Source organism: Dendrobates tinctorius, unplaced genomic scaffold (genome assembly GCF_039654945.1).
Source record: "Dendrobates tinctorius isolate UK_male_01 unplaced genomic scaffold, ASM3965494v1 ptg000130l, whole genome shotgun sequence".
NCBI lineage: Eukaryota > Metazoa > Chordata > Amphibia > Anura > Dendrobatidae > Dendrobates > Dendrobates tinctorius.
The window spans coordinates 3,597,304-3,619,694 of NW_027361798.1; the positions used below are offsets into that span (position 1 = coordinate 3,597,304).

At 52.6% G+C, this 22,391-nt stretch overlaps 2 protein-coding genes across 2 annotated transcripts; one reads left to right on the forward strand and one right to left on the reverse strand.

Annotated features, from left to right (window-relative positions):
- Positions 1 to 14,659: 14,659 nt before the first annotated feature.
- Positions 14,660 to 15,453, reverse strand: LOC141047931 (histone H1-like). The gene has a single exon (XM_073543262.1). The coding sequence runs from the start codon at positions 15,342 to 15,344 to the stop codon at positions 14,709 to 14,711; it is 636 nt and encodes a 211-aa protein (XP_073399363.1). The 5' UTR covers positions 15,345 to 15,453; the 3' UTR covers positions 14,660 to 14,708.
- Positions 15,454 to 17,622: 2,169 nt separating this feature from the next.
- Positions 17,623 to 18,262, forward strand: LOC141047955 (histone H4). Its single transcript, XM_073543331.1, has one exon. The coding sequence runs from the start codon at positions 17,633 to 17,635 to the stop codon at positions 17,942 to 17,944; it is 312 nt and encodes a 103-aa protein (XP_073399432.1). The 5' UTR covers positions 17,623 to 17,632; the 3' UTR covers positions 17,945 to 18,262.
- The last annotated feature ends 4,129 nt before the right edge of the window (positions 18,263 to 22,391 follow it).

The window sequence follows — 22,391 nt, forward strand, 5'->3', positions numbered from 1 at the left end:
ATGATCAGTGCCACCACCTCCTCCCTGCAGAGCTGTATGATCAGTGTCACCACCTCCTCCCTGCAGAGCTGTTTGACCAATGCCATCACCTCCTCCCTGCCGAGCTGTATGATCAGTGCCACCACCTACTCCCTGCAGAGCTGAATGATCAGTGCCACCTCCTCCCTGCAGAGCTGTATGATCAGTGTCAACACCTCCTCCCTGCAGAGCTGTATGATCAGTGCCATCACCTCATCCTAGGCAGAGCTGTATGATCAGTGCCACCAACTTCTCCCTGCAGAGCTGTATGATCAGTGCCACCACCTCCTCACTGCAGAGCTGTATGGTCAGAGCCTCCACCTATTCCCTGCAGAGATATATGATCAGTGCCAACACCTCCTCCCTGCAGAGCTGTATGATCAATGCCATCACCTCCTCCCTGCAGAGATGTATGATCAGTGCAACCACCTCCTCCCTGCAGAGCTGTATGATCAGTGCCACCACCTCCTCCCTGCAAAGCTGTATGATCAGTGCCACCACCTCCTCCCTGCAGTGCTGTATGATCACTGCTACTTCATCCCTGCAGAGCTGTATGATCAGTGCCACCTCCTTCCTGCAGAGCTGTATGATCACTACCAACTCCTCCCTGCAGAGTTGTATGATCAGTGCCACCACCTCCTCACTGCAGAGCTGTTTGATCACTGCCACCTCCTCCTCTCTACAGAGCTGTATGATCACTACCACTTCTTCCCTGCAGAGTTGTATGATCAGTGCCACCACCTCCTCCCTGCAGAGCTGTATGATCACTGCCACGTGCCACCTCCTCCCTGCAGAGTTGTATGATCAGTGCCACCACCTCCTCACTGCAGAGCTGTATGATCAGTGCCACCTCCTCCTCCCTGCAGAGCTGTATGATCAGTGCCATAACCTCCTCCTTGCAGAGCTGTATGATCAGTGCCATCACCTCCTCCCTTCAGAGCTGAATGATCAGTGCCACCTCTTCCCTGCAGAGTTGTATGATCAGTGCCACCTCCTCCTCCCTGCAGAGCTGTATGATCAGTGCCACCACCTACTCCCTGCAGAGCTGTATGATCAGTGCCATCACCTCCTCACTCCAGAGTTGTATGATCAGTGCCACCACCTCCTCCCTGCAGAGCTGCATGATCAATGTCACCACCTCCTCCCTGCAGAGCAGTATGATCAGTGCCACCACCTCCTCCCTGCAGAGCTGTATTATCAGAGCCACCACCTTCTCCCTGCAGAACTGAATGATCAGAGCCATCACCTCCTCCCTGCAGAGCTGTATGATCAGTGCCACCTCCTCCCTGCAGAGCTGTATGATCAGTGTCACCACCTCCTTCCTGCAGAGCTGTATGATCAGTGCCATCACCTCCTCCCTCCAGAGCAGTATGATCAGTGCCATCACCTCCTCCCTGCAGAGCTGTATGATCACTGCCACCACCTGCTCCCTGCAGAGCTTTGTGACCAAGGCCATTACCTCCTCCCTGCAGAGCTGTATGATCAGTGCCTCCACCTCCTCCCTGCAGAGGTGTATGATCAGTGCCTCCACCTCCTCACTGCAGAGCTGTATGATCAGTGCCACCACCTCCTCCCTACAGAGCTGTATGATCACTGCCACCACCTCCTCCCTGCCGAGCTGTATGATCAGTGCCACCACCTACTCCCTGCAGAGCTGAATGATCAGTGCCACCTCCTCCCTGCAGAGCAGTATGATCAGTGTCACCACCTCCTCCCTGCAGAGCAGTATGATCAGTGTCACCACCTCCTCCCTGCAGAGCTGTATGATCAGTGCCATCACCTCTTCCCATGCAGAGCTGTATGATCAGTGCCACCAACTCCTCCCTGCAGAGCTGTATGATCAGTGCCATCACCTCTTCCCAGGTAGAGCTGTAAGATCAGTGCCACCACCTCCTCCCTGCAGAGGTGTATGATCAGTGCCATCACCTCTTCCCAGGCAGAGCTGTATGATCAGTGCCACCACCTCCTCCCTGCAGTGCTGTATGATCAGCGCCACCACCTACTCCCTGCAGAGCTGAATGATCAGTGCCACCTCCTCCCTGCAGAGCAGTATGATCAGTGTCACCACCTCCTCCCTGCAGAGCTGTATGATCAGTGCCATCACCTCTTCCCAGGCAGAGCTGTATGATCAGTGCCACAAACTCCTCCCTGCAGAGCTGTATGGTCAGTGCCACCACCTCCTCACTGCAGAGCTGTATTATCAGAGCCACCACCTTCTCCCTGCAGAACTGTATGATCAGAGCCATCACCTCCTCCCTGCAGAGCTGTATGATCAGTGGCACCTCCTCCCTGCAGAGCTGTATGATCAGTGCCATCACCTCCTCCTTCCAGAGCTGTATGATCAGTGGCACCACCTCCTCCCTGCAGAGATATATGATCAGTGCCACCACTTCCTCCCTGCAGAGCTGTATGATTAGTTCCACCACCTCCTCCCTGCAGAGCTGTATGATAACTGCCACCACCTCCTCCCTGCAGAGCTGCATGATCAGTGCCACCACCTACTCCCTGCAGAGCTGAATGATCATTGACACCTCCTCCCTGTAGAGTTGAATGATCAGTGCCACCACCTCCTTCCTGCTGAGCTGCATGATCACTGCCACCACCTCCTCCCTGCAGAGCTGCATGATCAGTGCCATCACCTCCTCCCTGCAGAGCTGTATGATCACTGCCACCACCTCCTCCCTGCAGAGCTGCATGATCAGTGCCACCTCCTACTCCCTGCAGAGCTGAATGATCATTGCCACCTCCTCCCTGTAGAGTTGTATGATCAGTGCCACCACCTCCTCCCTGCAGAGCTGTATGATCAGTGAATCCACCTCCTCCCTGCTGAGCTGTATGATCAGTCCCACCACCTCCTCCATGCAGAGCTGCATGATCATTGCCATCACCTCCTCCCTGCAGAGCTGTATGATCACTGCCACCTCCTCCCTGTAGAGTTGTATGATCAGTGTCACCACCTCCTCCCTGCAGAGCTGCATGATCAGTGCCATCACCTCCTCCATGCAGAGCTGTATGATCACTGCCACCACCTCCTCCCTGCAGAGCTGCATGATCAGTGCCACCTCCTACTCCCTGCAGAGCTGAATGATCATTGCCACCTCCTCCCTGTAGAGTTGTATGTTCAGAACCACCACCTCCTCCCTGCAGAGGTGTATGATCACTGCCACCACCTCCTCCCTGCAGAGCTGTGTGACCAATGCCATTACCTCCTCCCTGCAGAGGTGTATGATCAGTGCCTCTACCTCCTCCCTGCAGAGCTGTATGATCAGTTCCACCACCTCCTCCCTGCAGAGCTGTATGATCACTGCCACCAACTCCTCCCTGCCGAGCTGTATGATCAGTGCCACCACCTACTCCTTGCAGAGCTGAATGATCAGTGCCACCTCCTCCCTGCAGAGCTGTATGATCAGTGTCACCACCTCCTCCCTGCAGAGCTGTATGATCAGTGCCACCACCTCCTCCCTGCAGAGCTGTATTATCAGTGCCATCAACTCCTGCCTGCAGAGCTGTATGATCACTGCCACCTCCTCCCTGTAGAGCTGTATGTTCAGAGCCACCACCTTCTCCCTGCAGAGGTGTATGATCACTGCCACCACCTCCTCCCTGCAGAGCTGTGTGACCAATGCCATTACCTCCTCCCTGCAGAGCTGTATGATCAGTGCCTCCACTTCCTCCCTGCAGAGGTGTATGATCAGTGCCTCCACCTCCTCCCTGCAGAGATGTATGATCAGTGCCACCACCTCCTCACTGCAGAGCTGTATGATCACTGCCACCACCTCCTCCCTGCCAAGCTGTATGATCAGTGCCACCACCTACTCCCTGCAGAGCTGAATGATCAGTGCCATCTCCTCCCTGCAGAGCAGTATGATCAGTGTCACCACCTCCTCCCTGCAGAGCTGTATGATCAGTGCCACCACCTCCTCCCTGCAGAGCTGTATGACCAATGCCATCACCTCCTCCCTGCCGAGCTTTATGATCAGTGCCACCTCCTACTCCCTGCAGAGCTGAATGATCAGTGCCACCTCCTCCCTGCAGAGCTGTATGATCAGTGTCACCACCTCCTCCCTGCAGAGCTGTATGATCAGTGCCATCACCTCATCCTAGGCAGAGCTGTATGATCAGTGCCACCAACTCCTCCTTTGCAGAGCTGTATGATCAGTGCCATCACCTCTTCCCAGGCAGAGCTGTAAGATCAGTGCCACCAACTCCTCCCTGCAGAGCTGTATGATCACTGCCACCACCTCCTCACTGCAGAGCTGTATGGTCAGAGCCTCCACCTATTCCCTGCAGAGATATATGATCAGTGCCAACACCTCCTCCCTGCAGAGCTGTATGATCAATGCCATCACCTCCTCCCTGCAGAGATGTATGATCAGTGCAACCACCTCCTCCCTGCAGAGCTGTATGATCAGTGCCACCACCTCCTCCCTGCAAAGCTGTATGATCAGTGCCACCACCTCCTCCCTGCAGTGCTGTATGATCACTGCCACGTGCCACCTCCTCCCTGCAGAGTTGTATGATCAGTGCCACCACCTCCTCACTGCAGAGCTGTATGATCACTGCTACTTCATCCCTGCAGAGCTGTATTATCAGTGCCATTGCCTCCTCCCTTCAGAGCTGTTTGATCAGTGCCACCTCCTTCCTGCAGAGCTGTATGATCACTACCACCTCCTCCCTGCAGAGTTGTATGATCAGTGCCACCACCTCCTCACTGCAGAGCTGTTTGATCACTGCCACCTCCTCCTCCCTACAGAGCTGAATGATCACTACCACTTCCTCTCTGCAGAGCTGTATGATCACTGCCACGTGCCACCTCCTCCCTGCAGAGTTGTATGATCAGTGCCACCACCTCCTCACTGCAGAGCTGTATGATCAGTGCCACCTCCTCCTCCCTGCAGAGCTGTATGATCAGTGCCATCACCTCCTCCTTGCAGAGCTGTATGATCAGTGCCATCACCTCCTCCCTTCAGAGCTGAATGATCAGTTCCACCTCTTCCCTGCAAAGCTGTATGATCACTACTACTTCTTCCCTGCAGAGTTGTATGATCAGTGCCACCACCTCCTCCCTGCAGAGCTGTATGATCAGTGCCACCACCTCCTCCCTGCAGAGCTGCATGATCAATGTCACCACCTCCTCCCTGCAGAGCAGTATGATCAGTGCCACCACCTCCTCCCTGCAGAGCTGTATGATCAGTGCCACCTCCTCCCTGCAGAGCTGTATGATCAGTGCCACTACCTCCTTCCTGCAGAGCTGTATGATCAGTGCCATCACCTCCTCCCTCCAGAGCTGTATGATCAGTGCCACCACCTACTCCCTGCAGAGCTGTATGATCAGTGCCATCACCTCCTCACTCCAGAGTTGTATGATCAGTGCCACCACCTCCTCCCTGCAGAGCTGCATGATCAATGTCACCACCTCCTCCCTGCAGAGCAGTATGATCAGTGCCACCACCTCCTCCCTGCAGAGCTGTATGATCAGTGCCACCTCCTCCCTGCAGAGCTGTATGATCAGTGCCACTACCTCCTTCCTGCAGAGCTGTATGATCAGTGCCATCACCTCCTCCCTGCAGAACTGAATGATCAGAGCCATCACCTCCTCCCTGCAGAGCTGTATGATCAGTGCCACCTCCTCCCTGCAGAGCTGTATGATCAGTGCCACTACCTCCTTCCTGCAGAGCTGTATGATCAGTGCCATCACCTCCTCCCTCCAGAGCTGTATGATCAGTGCCATCACCTCCTCCCTGCAGAGCTGTATGATCACTGCCACCACCTGCTCCCTGCAGAGCTTTGTGACCAAGGCCATTACCTCCTCCCTGCAGAGCTGTATGATCAGTGCCTCCACCTCCTCCCTGCAGAGGTGTATGATCAGTGCCTCCACCTCCTCACTGCAGAGCTGTATGATCAGTGCCACCACCTCCTCCCTACAGAGCTGTATGATCACTGCCACCACCTCCTCCCTGCCGAGCTGTATGATCAGTGCCACCACCTCCTCCCAACAGAGCTGTAAGATCACTGCCACCACCTCCTCCCTGCAGAGCTGAATGATCAGTGCCACCTCCTCCCTGCAGAGCAGTATGATCAGTGTCACCACCTCCTCCCTGCAGAGCTGTATGATCAGTGCCATCACCTCTTCCCAGGCAGAGCTGTATGATCAGTGCCACCACCTCCTCCCTGCAGAGGTGTATGATCAGTGCCATCACCTCTTCCCAGGCAGAGCTGTATGATCAGTGCCACCACCTCCTCCCTGCAGAGCTGTATGATCAGTGCCACCACCTCCTCCCTGCAGAGCTGCATGATCAGTGCCACCACCTACTCCCTGCAGAGCTGAATGATCATTGCCACCTCCTCCCTGTAGAGTTGAATGATCAGTGCCACCACCTCCTTCCTGCTGAGCTGCATGATCACTGCCACCACCTCCTCCCTGCAGAGCTGCATGATCAGTGCCATCACCTCCTCCCTGCAGAGCTGTATGATCACTGCCACCACCTCCTCCCTGCAGAGCTGCATGATCAGTGCCACCACCTACTCCCTGCAGAGCTGAATGATCATTGCCACCTCCTCCCTGTAGAGTTGTATGATCAGTGCCACCACCTCCTCCCTGCAGAGCTGTATGATCAGTGCCACCACCTCCTCCCTGCTGAGCTGTATGATCAGTCCCACCACCTCCTCCATGCAGAGCTGCATGATCACTGCCACCACCTCCTCCCTGTAGAGCTGTATGATCAGTGCCACCACCTCCTCCCTGCTGAGCTGTATGATCACTGCCATCACCTCCTCCCTGCAGAGCTGTATTATCAGTGCCACCTCCTCCTTCCTGCATAGCTGTATGATCACTGCCACCTCCTCCCTGCAGAGCTGTATGTTCAGAACCACCACCTCCTCAATGCAGAGATGTATGATCACTGCCACCACCTCCTCCCTGCAGAGGTGTATGATCAGTGCCTCTACCTCCTCCCTGCAGAGCTGTATGATCACTGCCACCAACTCCTCCCTGCCGAGCTGTATGATCAGTGCCACCACCTACTCCTTGCAGAGCTGAATGATCAGTGTCACCACCTCCTCCCTGCAGAGCTGTATTATCAGTGCCATCAACTCCTGCCTGCAGAGCTGTATGATCACTGCCACCTCCTCCCTGCAGAGCTGTATGTTCAGAGCCACCACCTTCTCCCTGCAGAGGTGTATGATCACTGCCACCACCTCCTCCCTGCAGAGCTGTGTGACCAATGCCATTACCTCCTTCCTGCAGAGCTGTATGATCAGTGCCTCCACCTCCTCCCTGCAGAGGTGTATGATCAGTGCCTCCACCTCCTCCCTGCAGAGCTGTATGATCAGTGCCACCACCTCCTCACTGCAGAGCTGTATGATCACTGCCACCACCTCCTCCCTGCCGAGCTGTATGATCAGTGCCACCACCTACTCCCTGCAGAGCTGAATGATCAGTGCCACCTCCTCCCTGCAGAGCAGTATGATCAGTGTCACCACCTCCTCCCTGCAGAGCTGTATGATCAGTGCCATCACCTCCTCCTTGCAGAGCTGTATGATCAGTGCCATCACCTCCTCCCTTCAGAGCTGAATGATCAGTGCCACCTCTTCCCTGCAAAGCTGTATGATCACTACTACCTCTTCCCTGCAGAGTTGTATGATCAGTGCCACCACCTCCTCCCTGCAGAGTTGTATGATCAGTGCCACCTCCTCCTCCCTGCAGAGCTGTATGATCAGTGCCATCACCTCCTCACTCCAGAGTTGTATGATCAGTGCCACCACCTCCTCCCTGCAGAGCTGCATGATCAGTGCCACCACCTCCTCCCTGCAGAGCAGTATGATCAGTGCCACCACCTCCTCCCTGCAGAGCTGTATTATCAGAGCCACCACCTTCTCCCTGCAGAACTGAATGATCAGAGCCATCACCTCCTTCCTGCAGAGCTGTATGATCAGTGCCACCTCCTCCCCGCAGAGCTGTATGATCAGTGCCACCACCTCCTTCCTGCAGAGCTGTATGATCAGTGCCATCACCTCCTCCCTCCAGAGCTGTATGATCAGTGCCATCACCTCCTCCCTGCAGAGCTGTATGATCACTGCCACCACCTGCTCCCTGCAGAGCTTTGTGACCAAGGCCATTACCTCCTCCCTGCAGAGCTGTATGATCAGTGCCTCCACCTCCTCCCTGCAGAGGTGTATGATCAGTTCCTCCACCTCCTCACTGCAGATCTGTATGATCAGTGCCTCCACCTCCTCCCTACAGAGCTGTATGATCACTGCCACCACCTCCTCCCTGCCGAGCTGTATGATCAGTGCCACCTCCTCCCTGCAGAGCAGTATGATCAGTGTCACCACCTCCTCCCTGCAGAGCTGTATGATCAGTGCCATCACCTCTTCCCAGGCAGAGCTGTATGATCAGTGCCACCACCTCCTCCCTGCCGAGCTGTATGATCAGTGCCACCACCTACTCCCTGCAGAGCTGAATGATCAGTGCCACCTCCTCCCTGCAGAGCAGTATGATCAGTGTCACCACCTCCTCCCTGCAGAGCTGTATGATCAGTGCCATCACCTCTTCCCAGGCAGAGCTGTATGATCAGTGCCACCACCTCCTCCCTGCAGAGCTGAATGATCAGTGCCACCTCCTCCCTGCAGAGCAGTATGATCAGTGTCACCACCTCCTCCCTGCAGAGCTGTATGATCAGTGTCATCACCTCTTCCCAGGCAGAGCTGTATGATCAGTGCCACCAACTCCTCCCTGCAGAGCTGTATGATCAGTGCCATCACCTCTTCCCAGGTAGAGCTGTAAGATCAGTGCCACCACCTCCTCCCTGCAGAGGTGTATGATCAGTGCCATCACCTCTTCCCAGGCAGAGCTGTATGATCAGTGCCACCACCTCCTCCCTGCCGAGCTGTATGATCAGTGCCACCACCTACTCCCTGCAGAGCTGAATGATCAGTGCCACCTCCTCCCTGCAGAGCAGTATGATCAGTGTCACCACCTCCTCCCTGCAGAGCTGTATGATCAGTGCCATCACCTCTTCCCAGGCAGAGCTGTATGATCAGTGCCACCAACTCCTCCCTGCAGAGCTGTATGGTCAGTGCCACCACCTCCTCCCTGCAGAGATATATGATCAGTGCCACCACTTCCTTCCTGCAGAGCTGTATGATTAGTTCCACCACCTCCTCCCTGCAGAGCTGTATGATCAGTGCCACCACCTCCTCCCTGCCGAGCTGTATGATCAGTGCCACCACCTACTCCCTGCAGAGCTGAATGATCAGTGCCACCTCCTCCCTGCAGAGCAGTATGATCAGTGTCACCACCTCCTCCCTGCAGAGCTGTATGATCAGTGCCATCACCTCTTCCCAGGCAGAGCTGTATGATCAGTGCCACCAACTCCTCCCTGCAGAGCTGTATGGTCAGTGCCACCACCTCCTCCCTGCAGAGATATATGATCAGTGCCACCACTTCCTTCCTGCAGAGCTGTATGATTAGTTCCACCACCTCCTCCCTGCAGAGCTGTATGATCACTGCCACCACCTCCTTCCTGCAGAACTGTATGATCAGTGCCATCACCTCCTCCCTCCAGAGCTGTATGATCAGTGGCACCACCTCCTCCCTGCAGAGATATATGATCAGTGCCACCACTTCCTCCCTGCAGAGCTGTATGATTAGTTCCACCACCTCCTCCCTGCAGAGCTGTATGATCACTGCCACCACCTCCTCCCTGCAGAGCTGCATGATCAGTGCCACCACCTACTCCCTGCAGAGCTGAATGATCATTGCCACCTCCTCCCTGTAGAGTTGAATGATCAGTGCCACCACCTCCTTCCTGCTGAGCTGCATGATCACTGCCACCACCTCCTCCCTGCAGAGCTGCATGATCAGTGCCATCACCTCCTCCCTGCAGAGCTGTATGATCACTGCCACCACCTCCTCCCTGCAGAGCTGCATGATCAGTGCCACCACCTACTCCCTGCAGAGCTGAATGATCATTGCCACCTCCTCCCTGTAAAGTTGTATGATCAGTGCCACCACCTCCTCCCTGCAGAGCTGTATGATCAGTGCCACCACCTCCTCCCTGCTGAGCTGTATGATCAGTCCCACCACCTCCTCCATGCAGAGCTGCATGATCAGTGCCATCACCTCCTCCCTGCAGAGCTGTATGATCACTGCCACCACCTCCTCCCTGTAGAGCTGTATGATCAGTGCCACCACCTCCTCCCTGCTGAGCTGTATGATCACTGCCATCACCTCCTCCCTGCAGAGCTGTATTATCAGTGCCACCACCTCCTCCCTGCATAGATGTATGATCACTGCCACCTCCTCCCTGCAGAGCTGTATGTTCAGAGCCACCACCTCCTCCCTGCAGAGGTGTATGATCACTGCCACCACCTCCTCCCTGCAGAGCTGTGTGACCAATGCCATTACCTCCTCCCTGCAGAGGTGTATGATCAGTGCCTCTACCTCCTCCCTGCAGTGCTGTATGATCTGTGCCACCACCTCCTCCCTGCAGAGCTGTATGATCAGTGCCACCACCTCCTCCCTGCAGAGCTGTAGGATCAGTGACACCACCTCCTCCCTGCAGAGCTGTATGATTAGTGCCATCACCTCCTCCCTGCAGAGCTTTATGATCAGTGCCACCACCTCCTCCCTGCAGAGCTGTATGATCAGTGCCACCACCTCCTCCCTGCAGAGCTGTATGATCAGTGCCATTGCCTCCTCCCTTCAGAGCTGTATGATTAGCTCCACCACCTTCTCCCTACAGAGCTGTATGATCAGTGCCTCCACCTCCTCCCTGCAGAGCTGTTTGATCAGTGTCACCACCTCCTCCTTGCAGAGCTGTATGATCACTACCATACTCCCTGCAGAGCTGCATGATCAGTGTCACCACCTACTCCCTGCAGGGAGGAGGTGGAGGCACTCATCATTCAGCTCTGCAGGGAGGAGGTGGAGGCACTCATCATACAGCTCTGCAGGGAGGAGGTGGTGGCACTGATCATACAGCTCTGCAGGGAGGAGGTGGTGACTCTGATCATACAGCTCTGCAGTGAGGAGTTGGTGGCACTGATCATACAGCTCTGCAGGGATGAGGTTATGGCACTGATCATACAGCTCTGCATGAAGGAGGTGGTGGGACTGATCATGCAGCTCTGCAGGGAGGAGGCAATGGCACTGATCATACAGCTCTGCAGGGAGGAAGTAGTGGCAGTGATCATATAGCTCTGCAGGGAGGAAGTGGTGACACTGACCATACAGCTCTGCTGGGAGGAGGTGGTGGCACTGATCATACAGCTCTGCAGGGAGGAGGTGGTGGCACTGATCATACAGCTCTGCAGGTTGGAGGTGGTGGCACTGATCATACAGCTCTGCAGGGATGAGGTGGTGGCAGTGGTCATACAACTCTGCAGGGAGGTGGTGTTGGCACTGATCATACAGCTCTGCAGGGAGGAGGTGGAGGCACTGATCATACAGCTCTGTAGGGAGAAGGTGGTGGAACTAATCATACAGCTCTGAATGGAGGAAGCAATGGCACCGATCATACTGCTCTGCAGGGAGGAGGTGGTGACACTGATCATACAGCTTTGCAGGGAGGAGGTGGTGGCACTGATCATACAGCTCTGCAGGGAGGAAGTGGTGGGACTGATCCTGCAGCTCTGCAGGGAGGAGGCAATAGCACTGATCATACAGCTCTGCAGGGAGGAGGTGGTGGAACTAATCATAAAGCTCTGCAGGGAGGTGATGGTAGTGATCATACAGCTCTGCAAGGAGGAGGTGGTGACACTGATCAAACAGCTCTGCAGGGAGGAGGTGGTGGCACTGATCATACAGCTCTGCAAGGAGGAGGTGGTGGCACTGATCATACAGCTCTGCAGGGAGGAGGTGGTGGCACTGATCATACAGCTCTGCAGGGAGAAGGTGATTGCACTGATCATAAGTCTCTGCAGGAAGGAGGCAATGGCACTGATCATACAGCTCTGCAGTGAGGAGGTGGTGGCACTGATCATACAGCTATGGAGGGAGGAGGTGATGGCACTATAAACAGAAAGATAGTGAGGAAACACTTAGCTAACCTAAATGTATTCAAGTCTCCAGGTCCAGATGAATTACACCCCAGAGTACTGAAGGAGATAGCAGAAGAAATTTTTGAACCCCTCTCCATAATCTTTGAAAATTCTTGGAGAACAGGAGAAGTGCCAGAAGACTGGAGAAGAGCAAATGTTGTTCCTATCTTCAAAAAGGGGAAGAAGGTGGACCCAGGCAACTATAGGCCGGTGAGTCTGACTTCTATACCAGGAAAGATCTTTGAACAAATTATTAAACAACATGTATGTCAATACCTGGATAAGAATGAAGTGATTAAACAGAGTCAGCATGGGTTTGTAACTAATAAGTCATGTCAGACTAATTTAATTTCGTTCTATGATGGTATTACTGATTGGGTGGATCAAGGAAATGCTGTAGATATAGTATATCTTGACTTCAGCAAAGCATTTGACAAAGTCTCTCATACAATCCTTATTGAAAAAATGACTAAGTATGGAATGGACAAGGCAACTGTTAGGTGGATTCATAACTGGCTTAGTGATCGGACCCAAAGAGTGGTCGTAAATGGCTGCACATCCAGTTGGAAGAATGTCTCAAGTGGGGTACCACAGGGCTCTGTCCTGGGCCCTGTATTGTTCAACATCTTTATCAACGATTTAGATGAAGGAATTGAGGGTAAACTGATTAAATTTGCTGATGACACAAAGCTAGGAGGGATAGCTAATACTAGAGAAGAGAGAGAGAGGATTCAAAAAGATTTAAATAAACTGGAGAAGTGGGCAGCAACTAACAGAATGGTTTTTAACAGGGAGAAATGCAAAGTACTACATCTGGGCAATAAAAATGAAAAAAGCATATATAGAATGGGAGGAATAGGGCTAAGTGACAGCACATGTGAAAAAGACTTGGGTATACTAATAGATCACAGACTGAATATGAGTCAACAGTGTGATGCAGCAGCAAAAAAGGCAAATGCAATTCTAGGATGTATTAACAGAAGCATACAGTCTAGATCACGTGAAGTAATTATTTCCCTCTACTCCTCTTTGGTCAGACCTCATCTGGAATATTGTGTCCAATTTTGGGCACCACATTTTAAAAAAGACATCAACAAACTGGAGCAAGTTCAGAAAAGAGCGACCAGAATGGTGACCGGTCTGCAAACCCTGTCTTATGAGGAAAGGTTGCAGGATTTGGGAATGTTTAGTTTGCAAAAGAGAAGACTGAGAGGAGACTTAATAGCTGTCTACAAATATCTAAAGGGCTGTCACATTGTAGAAGGATCAACTTTATTCTCATTTGCACAAGGAAAGACTAGAAGCAATGGGATGAAGCTGAATGGGAGGAGACACAGATTAGATATTAGAAAAAACTTTTTGACAGTTAGAGTGATCAATGAGTGGAACAGGCTGCCACGAGAAGTGGTGAGTTCTCCTTCAATGGAAGTCTTCAAACAAAGGCTGGACAGACATCTAACTGGGATGATTTAGCGAATCCTGCTTTGAGCAGGGGGTTGGACCAGATGGCCCAGGAGGTCCCTTCCAACTCTACGATTCTATGATTCTATGATCATACAGCTCTGCAGGAAGGAGGTGGTGGCACTGATCATACAGCTCTGCAGGGAGGAGGTGGCACTCATCATACAGCTCTGCAGGGAGGAGGTGATGGCTCTGATCATACAGTTCTGCAGGGAGAAGGTGGTGGCACTGATAATACAGCTCTGCAGGGAGGAGGTGGTGGCACTGATCATACAGCTCTGCAGGGAGGAGGTGGTGCCACTGATCATACAGCTCTGGAGTGAGGAGGTGATGGCACAATTCATACAGCTCTGCAGGGAGGAGGTGGCACTCATCATACAGCTCTGCAGGAAGGAGGTGGGGCCACTGATCATAAAGCTCTGCAGGGAGGAGTTGGCACTGATCATACAGCTCTGCAGGGAGGAGGTGGTGGCACTGATCATACAGCTCTGCAGGGAGGAGGTGGAGGCACTGATCATACAGCTCTGCAGGGAGGAGGTGGAGGCACTCATCATTCAGCTCTGCAGGGAGGAGGTGGTGGCAGTGATCATACAGCTCTGCATGAAGGAGGTGGTGGGACTCATCATACAGCTCTGCAGGGAGGTGATGGTAGTGATCATACAGCTCTGCAGGGAGGAGGTGGTGGCACTGATCATACAGCTCTGCAGGGAGGAGGTGGTGGCACTGATCATACAGCTCTGCAGGGTGGAGGTGGTGGCACTGATCATACAGCTCTGCAGGGAGGTGATGGTAGTGATCATACAGCTCTGCAGGGAGGAGGTGGTGGCACTGATCATACAGCTCTGCAGGGAGGTGATGGCACTGATCATACAGCTCTGCAGGGAGGAGGTGGTGGCACTGATCATACAGCTCTGCAGGGAGGTGATGGTAGTGATCATACAGCTCTGCAGGGAGGAGGTGGTGGCACTGATCATACAGCTCTGCAGGGAGGAGGTGGTGGCACTGATCATACAGCTCTGCAGGGAGGAGGTGGTGGCACTGATCATACAGCTCTGCAGGGAGGAGGTGGTGGCACTGATCATACAGCTCTGCAGGGAGGAGGTGGTGGCACTGATCATACAGCTCTGCAGTGAGGAGGTGGTGGCTCTGATAAGAGCCTTTGTGGGATGAGGACAAGGCGGCTCCACTTATTTCTTGGCCGCGGGCTTCTTTGCTTTAGCCGCTTTCTTAGCCGGACTCTTGGCAGCTTTGGGTTTCGCCGCCTTCTTAGCGGGGCCCTTCGTCACCTTCTTGGGCTTCGGAGCGGCCTTTGGCTTCTTGGGGCTCTTGTCTGCTTTTTTGGCTGCTGCGGGCTTCTTGGCTTTTTTCGGGCTCTTCTTGGCCGCGATCGGAGCCTTCTTAGGCTTTTTCGGGGATTTGGCCGCTTTCTTGGCTGCGGGTTTCTTGGCCGCAGCCGCCGGCTTTTTCTTGTCCTTGGTCTCCTGCTTCTTGTTCAGCTTGAATGACCCGGAGGCGCCGCTGCCCTTTATCTGGAGCAGGGCGCCCTTAGTGACCAGACCCCTGACGGCCAGCTTCAGGCGGCTGTTATTCTTCTCCACATCGTACCCTCCGGCAGCCAGAGCCTTCTTCAGGGCGGCTAGAGACACCCCGCTGCGCTCCTTGGAGGCGGACACGGCTTTGACGATCAGCTCGGACACGCTGGGGCCGGAGGGCTTCTTGCTCTTCTTGGCGCTCCCTGCAGCGGATTTCTTTGGCTGCTTCTTGGACTTGGCGGCCGGTTCGGCGGGAGGAGGAGGCGCGGCGGCTGGTGCGGTCTCTGCCATTGTGTAACGAAAAACTGACAGAATAATCTCCTGCAAGGAAAACACTGAGGACTGAGCGGGAGCAGCCTCATATATACAGTCACACTGCGCACTGATTGGCTGCCGAGCTGCGTCCTCCTAAGCTTCTATTGGCTGACACTGGACACAGGCCCCGCCCCCTGTCTGAGACGGGTGAAGCTCCGCTCTCCCCTTGTGCTTCCTTGCCCGGGATAAGCGCCCATTACCGGCCAGGACCGGGCAGCAGAGCCGCTGTCTCCGTGTCCTCCTCCTGCCTGACATCTCCCCCACATGTCTATAGAGGTCACTGGCGGAGGAGGCAGGAAGGAGCCGGGAGGAGCCCCGGGATCTGCCCGTAGTCCTGGAGCTGCTGAGAGGCCAGAAGGACACACAGGCGCCCATCAATCCCAGTGTGTCCAGATCTCTGTATCCAGCGCCATCGGGAGCATTGCAGAGTGATCAGCGCTATATGGCAGAAGACCGCACTATATGGAGGTCGGGTTTGCTGCAAGATCCGGAGTGTATTCCGCCTTGTTCGATGCTAACAGCACCATCTGGACGGAGACAGCACTGTATGGGGGTATATGCAGCAGTCTATCCAGGAATAGAGACTATATGGAGGGCTATTAGCGCTATATGGAGGTATACAGTACTTCTTGAAGGGTATATACCAAAACATGTGTATGGATCGGTAATTGGCTGTATACAGCACGGTGTTACAGAAGTATATGGAGATCTCCAGCATTTACAGCCAGATAGGGCGGTATACTGCATGATATTGATTTTACAGCACTATATGGAGGTATGCAGTCCCGTATGGTGATATATAGCAGTGTATGATGTGTAAACAGCAGTATATACAGCCCTATATGGAGGTGTCAGCACTATGTTGGATTCTTCACTATTCGGGGCTGTATAGCAGTATAGAGGGCGCTTACGGCACTTTATGGAGATATACATGACTATATGGAGGTAATCGGCATTATAGTGAGGGTATTCAACCTTATCTATAGATTAGACAGATTTTTCCGGAATCCTTGCTGCAGTATATATGAGTATTCAGCACTAGATGGCAGTATACAGCATATGTGGCCTCTGTAATGCTGTATACCGCCCAGTATGGAGTCAGCTGAGGATAAACGGGAATTCCACACTCCCTGGTGCTGCGGCCACTGGAGACAATCAGCGCTGGGATCTCCCAATATGTACGCCGCCTGGAGTCACTGAGAATACATCCAGTAACACCGACCATGAACCTGCACTAATAGAGGATTATACCCACTGTGCCAAGCACTAATAGACGGTTATACCCACTGTGCCAGGCACTAATAGAGGATTATACCCACTGTGCCAAGCACTAATAGAGGATTATACCCACTGTGCCAAGCACTAATAGAGGATTATACCCACTGTGCCAAGCACTAATAGAGGATTATACCTACTGTGCCAAACACTAATAGAGGATTATACCCACTGTGCCAAGCACTAATAGGGGATTATACCCACTGTGCCTCCAAGCACTAATAGAGGATTATACCCACTGTGAATCACTAATAGAAGACTTTACCCACTGTGCCAGGCACTAATAGAGGATTATACCCCCTGTGCCAGGCATTAAGAGGATTATATCCCCTGTGCCATGCACTAATAGAGGATTATACCCACTGTGAATCACTAATAGAAGACTTTACCCACTGTGCCAGTCACTAATAGAGGATTATACCCACTGTGCCAGGCACTAATAGAGGATTATATCCCCTGTGCCAAGCACTAATAGAGGATTATACCCACTGTGCCAGGCACTAATAGAGGATTATACCCACTGTGCCAAGCACTAATAGAGGATTATACCCACTGTGCCAAGCACTAATAGAGGATTATACCCACTGTGCCAGGCACTAATAGAGGATTATACCCACTATGCCAGGCACTCATAGCTCTCCGGTCATGTGGAGGCGTCTGACTGTTGATGATCTCCCAGAGATTGAATTATTTCCAGGCCGGAACCTCACATTTTCAGTAATTTCTCGTTCCTCCAGCGACGCTGACAGGACGAGGTTTGCAGAATTTTCTTGTTAGCATAATACAGAGAAGCGGGAAATTCAAATCACCAACTGTCCTGTGCTCAGCCAATCAGCGAGAAAGGGGAGGGGCTGAAAATGGCAATTCAGGAAAACAAACATCTCCGGTACGCGTCATCACTGTGCAGTTCTCACTCCGGTCCGCCTAGCCTCCATATAAAGGAGGACTCAGCGCTGACCCTTCACAGTCGTCTGAAGATTTTCTGAACGATGTCTGGTCGCGGTAAAGGAGGGAAAGGTCTCGGGAAGGGCGGCGCCAAGCGGCACAGGAAGGTGCTCCGTGATAACATCCAGGGCATCACAAAGCCTGCTATCCGCCGTCTGGCTCGCAGGGGAGGAGTGAAGCGCATCTCCGGCCTCATCTATGAGGAGACCCGCGGCGTCCTGAAAGTCTTCCTGGAGAACGTGATCCGTGACGCCGTCACCTACACCGAGCACGCCAAGAGGAAGACCGTCACCGCCATGGACGTGGTGTACGCGCTCAAGCGCCAGGGCCGCACTCTCTACGGCTTCGGAGGTTAATTGTATTCTCGTCTCTGTCCTGACAACCCAAAGGCTCTTCTCAGAGACGCCCACATCTCACGTGAGAGGCTGCAATTCCCGCTGGGGTCTAGCGGTCGCTGCTGGTGTGATCGCCGGGACCGGCTTGTGACGTTGCGCATTGGGGGGAGACGTTCTCTCTTCTGGAGCTGATCCAGTGAGTAGTCTCAGTGTGAGGTGGGGCACAGATGATCCGGGTGTATGGGGGAATCGATCGGCCGCACAGTCACCTCCTATGATGCTGCAGTTACTACAGAGCAGAAATCCGAGTGCTGGTAATAAATGTGGTTGTGCCACGTCTCCTGCTGCTGAGATCCTGTGGGTTGTAGGATGGCTGCGAGGAGTAGAATGCGGCTGCACTGATGAATGGACGCCGGTGTGAACGCTCCTGAGCAGCGGCTCAGGATTGGGGTATCGACAGGATACCTACATGCGATGAGAGGTGCCGTCTGTGTTTCTGCGCCACCACATGGGCAGGGAGGGACGGTGCAGGAATACAGGGTCGCTCTGCCTGTGATCAGGAGAACATCTGCCCACATCACACTTTGCGCTTCGCACCAATCACCGGATCTAAATCCCGGAGCAAATTAACAAATTATCATATACAGGAATATACCCACTGTGCCAACTGCTAATAGCAGGAATTATATCCACTGAGTCACCCACTAGAGAGATATATAGAGGATTATACCCACTGTGCCAAGAACTAATAGAGCATTATACCCATTGATCCAAGCAGTAATAGATAATTTTTACCCACTGTGCCAAGCACTAATCATAGAATCGTAGAGTTGGAAGGGACCTCCTGGGCCATCTGGTCCAACCCCCTGCTCAAAGCAGGATTCGCTAAATCATCCTAGTCAGATGTCTGTCCAGCCTCTGTTTGACGACTTCCATTGAAGGAGAACTCACCACTTATCGTGGCAGCCTGTTCCACTCATTGATCACTCTAACTGTCAAAAAGTTTTTTCTAATATCTAATCTGTGTCTCCTCCCATTCAGTTTCATCCCATTGCTTCTAGTCTTTCCTTGTGCAAATGAGAATAAAGTTGATCCTTCTACAATGTGACAGCCCTTTAGATATTTGTAGACAGCTATTAAGTCTCCTCTCAGTCTTCTCTTTTGCAAACTAAACATTCCCGAATCCTGCAACCTTTCCTCATAAGACAGGGTTTGCAGACCGGTCACTAGAGTTGAGCGACTTTTGGTTTTTTAGGGTCGCGTTTCGTTTCGTGAAACCCGACTTTTCCAAAAGTCGGGTCGAGCAAGATCGTCCGATTATAGGGAAAAGTCGGGGTCGTCCCGAAACACGAAACCCAATGTAAGTCAATGGGGAATAAAAGTCGGCAGTGAGAGGAGGACAGGAAACACACCTACAGTGCCCATTTGAATGCCAAAAGCATCAATTCTTCTTACTTAAGCTTGTCAACCTTAATTAACTTCATAATACAAGTTACGCACTGAAAAATGGGGGTTATTTGGCTAAAGTTGTGGGGGGGTAGGGCTGGCTACAGGTTTTCATGTGCCCTGGGCGAAAGAGCTCCCCTTTAACACATACCACAACTCATCATGCTCCGATACGGCAGAGAAATAGCGGTATAGTACAATGAAAAATACTTCACTTTTTACATCTCATGACGAGGCCCATCTATTTCTCCATACAGAATCATTGGTCCCATATAATGTTTGAAACAGTATATGATGAGCTCCACATAATGCTACAGTATATGTTGGTCCCCATGGATGAAGCTCCACTGTCTTATGGGCCCAAATAAAGCTCCAAACATAATGGGCCCCATTTCTAATGCTCTAGTGTATAATGGGCCCTGTAAATGCTGCTCCAGTGTCTGATGTCCACCTTTGGAATGTTCCAGTGTATGGTGGGCCCCATCTATCATTCTCCAGAGTATAGTGCTCCCCAAAAATTGCTGTCCCAACATTGAAAACAATCAAATAAGTCTCCTCGCTAGGGAATCCCTGTACTAGTCTGGACTCCTCGTCGTCCCCATCTTCCATCTCACTGCACAGTATTTCAACCTTGCAAGTGCTGTGATCCTGAGCAAGCAGGGGGTGCCCACTCGTTGGCGACGGCACTGGCACAGGGCCCCTGATAGTACGGTGGTGTGTCTGATGGCGGCTGGGCCGAACCTGCACTTTCATCTGCAGCTTCCTCTTTGTCACCGTGTAAGATGGAACTGTATATGGGAAGGGTAACCTCAGTTTCATCAGGGTCAGATTCAGGCTGTGTAGCGTGCAAGGGGAATGTAGTGGTCTGGGTCAATGTACCAGCAGATTCATCGAGCAGTGGCTGGGCATCAGTGCACTTGTGTCGCCCCCAGGAGTACGGTCACCACAGTGGCATTACCTTCCTCCTAGGGAGTGTGATGTCATGCTTGGGAGCAACGAAGGATCTCTCTAGCAGGTTAACTGATTGGGCGGCGTTATTCCCACGAGTCATGACCCTCCAAACAGCGTTCATGAAGGCAAAGTGTTTGTTTTACGTGGGCAGTATGGTTGCAAAGCTGAACCTTAAAGGAATGTCCAGAAGGGCACCACCAGGAGTGGAGCCTACGGTTAAATTCGACTCCACCTGGGAAACCTCAACCATGCCAGCTACAGAACAGATGCACACATTGCAAGCTTAATTCCGTTAACGAACGAGACTCCGTCATGCCCCGCGGTCCGTGTCCGGCTTACTAGAGGGACACGTGAGGCTCTGGCACATGAGATTGGCCAATAACTGGTGTGTCATGCCCTTACATGTCCGTGGCTGCATGTGCGCTACACTGAAAAGGCCAGCGTTTGTCGCTTACAGGTGCAGATAACCCGCTGAACAACGTTAGTGATGGGGATCACTGATTACAATTATTACCCGCGAACAATGATTTCCCAGTAAGTGCAGGTCAACCGCAGTTCCGGAATTAGGCCTAACCGTCATTCCTGAAAAAATGAAAAACTTACGTGTGCAAACCACAGGTGCTGTAGCTTGCTTAACAGCTCGCCAGCCGTTCTCACGCCCAGTATGGATTACACGTGATTGCACAAAGGTGAGAAAGGGTACCGTATCCCCGGATAACATGTATGGATAGCGTACACATTCAAAATATATGTCAACACATCAGGAGGCAGGCTCAGACGGTGTTAGGCCCAGTATGGATTGCACGTCATTGCACAAAGGTTAGAAAGGGTACAGTATCCCCAGATAACATGTATGGATAGCGTACACATTCAAAATATACGTCTATACAGCAGGAGGCAGGCTCAGATGGTGTTAGGCCCAGTATGGATTGCACGTGATTGCACAAAGGTTAGAAAGGGTATCGTATCCCCAGATAACATGTATGGATAGCGTACACATTCAAAATATATGTCTCAGGAGGCAGGCTCAGACGGTGTTAGGCCCAGTATGGATTGCACGTGATTGCACAAAGGTTAGAAAGGGTACCGTATCCCCGGATAACATGTATGGATAGCGTACACATTCAAAATATATGTCTCAGGAGGCAGGCTCAGACGGTGTTAGGCCCAGTATGGATTGCACGTGATTGCACAAAGGTTAGAAAGGGTGCCGTATCCCCGGATAACATGTATGGATAGCGTACACATTCAAAATATATGTCTATACATCAGGAGGCAGGCTCAGACGGTGTTAGGCCCAGTATGGATTGCACGTGATTGCACAAAGGTTAGAAAGGGTACCGTTTCCCCGGATAACATGTATGGATAGCGTACACATTCAAAATATATGTCTATACATCAGGAGGCAGGATCAGACGGTGTCAGGCACAGTATGGATTTGACGGCCCAGATTACACAGCGGAGGAGCAGGGAGAGGTAAAGATTGCAAATACTGGGGCCCTGCCCAAGCAAGGGGGGGCCCACTCGTGGGCGTCGGTACTGGCACTGGGCCCCTCATAGTACAGCGGTGTGTCTGACGGCGGGTGTGCACCACCGCCGTCAGAGACACTTGATTGCACTATGAGGGACCCTGTGCCAGTGCCCGCGCCCAAGAGTCGGCCTACCCACCTGTCCAGGGCAACCGCACTCGCACGGTGTCGTGCGCTAGGTGGTGACCCCGGCCATGGGGGGGGGAGGCAGCATAGTTAGGGAGTTTTAGAAAGTGGCATATGTTGATGTTGGACATTCAGCTGATGCAAAAGGCGAAATAGGTGAAGTACCAGGAAGAGGTGGACCAAAGCAAGCCATTTTTCTGTCACCCTATGTGTCATCAGGGGAAGGTGGGACAAAATCCTTGGAAACCCATGCGTGGTTCATTTTAATGAAGGTTAGATCATCCACATTTTGGGTTGACAGACGGGTCCTTTTTTCTGTCAGGATTGATCCAGCTGCACTGAAGACTCTTTCCGATAGCACACTTGCAGCTGGGCAAGCGAGCTCCTGTAAGGCATATTGTGCCAATTCAGGCCAG

Excerpts from the sequence above, each read along its gene's own strand:
- LOC141047931 (XM_073543262.1), bottom strand. The coding sequence starts at position 15,344 with ATGGCAGAGACCGCACCAGCCGCCGCGCCTCCTCCTCCCGCCGAACCG.
- LOC141047955 (XM_073543331.1), top strand. The coding sequence starts at position 17,633 with ATGTCTGGTCGCGGTAAAGGAGGGAAAGGTCTCGGGAAGGGCGGCGCC.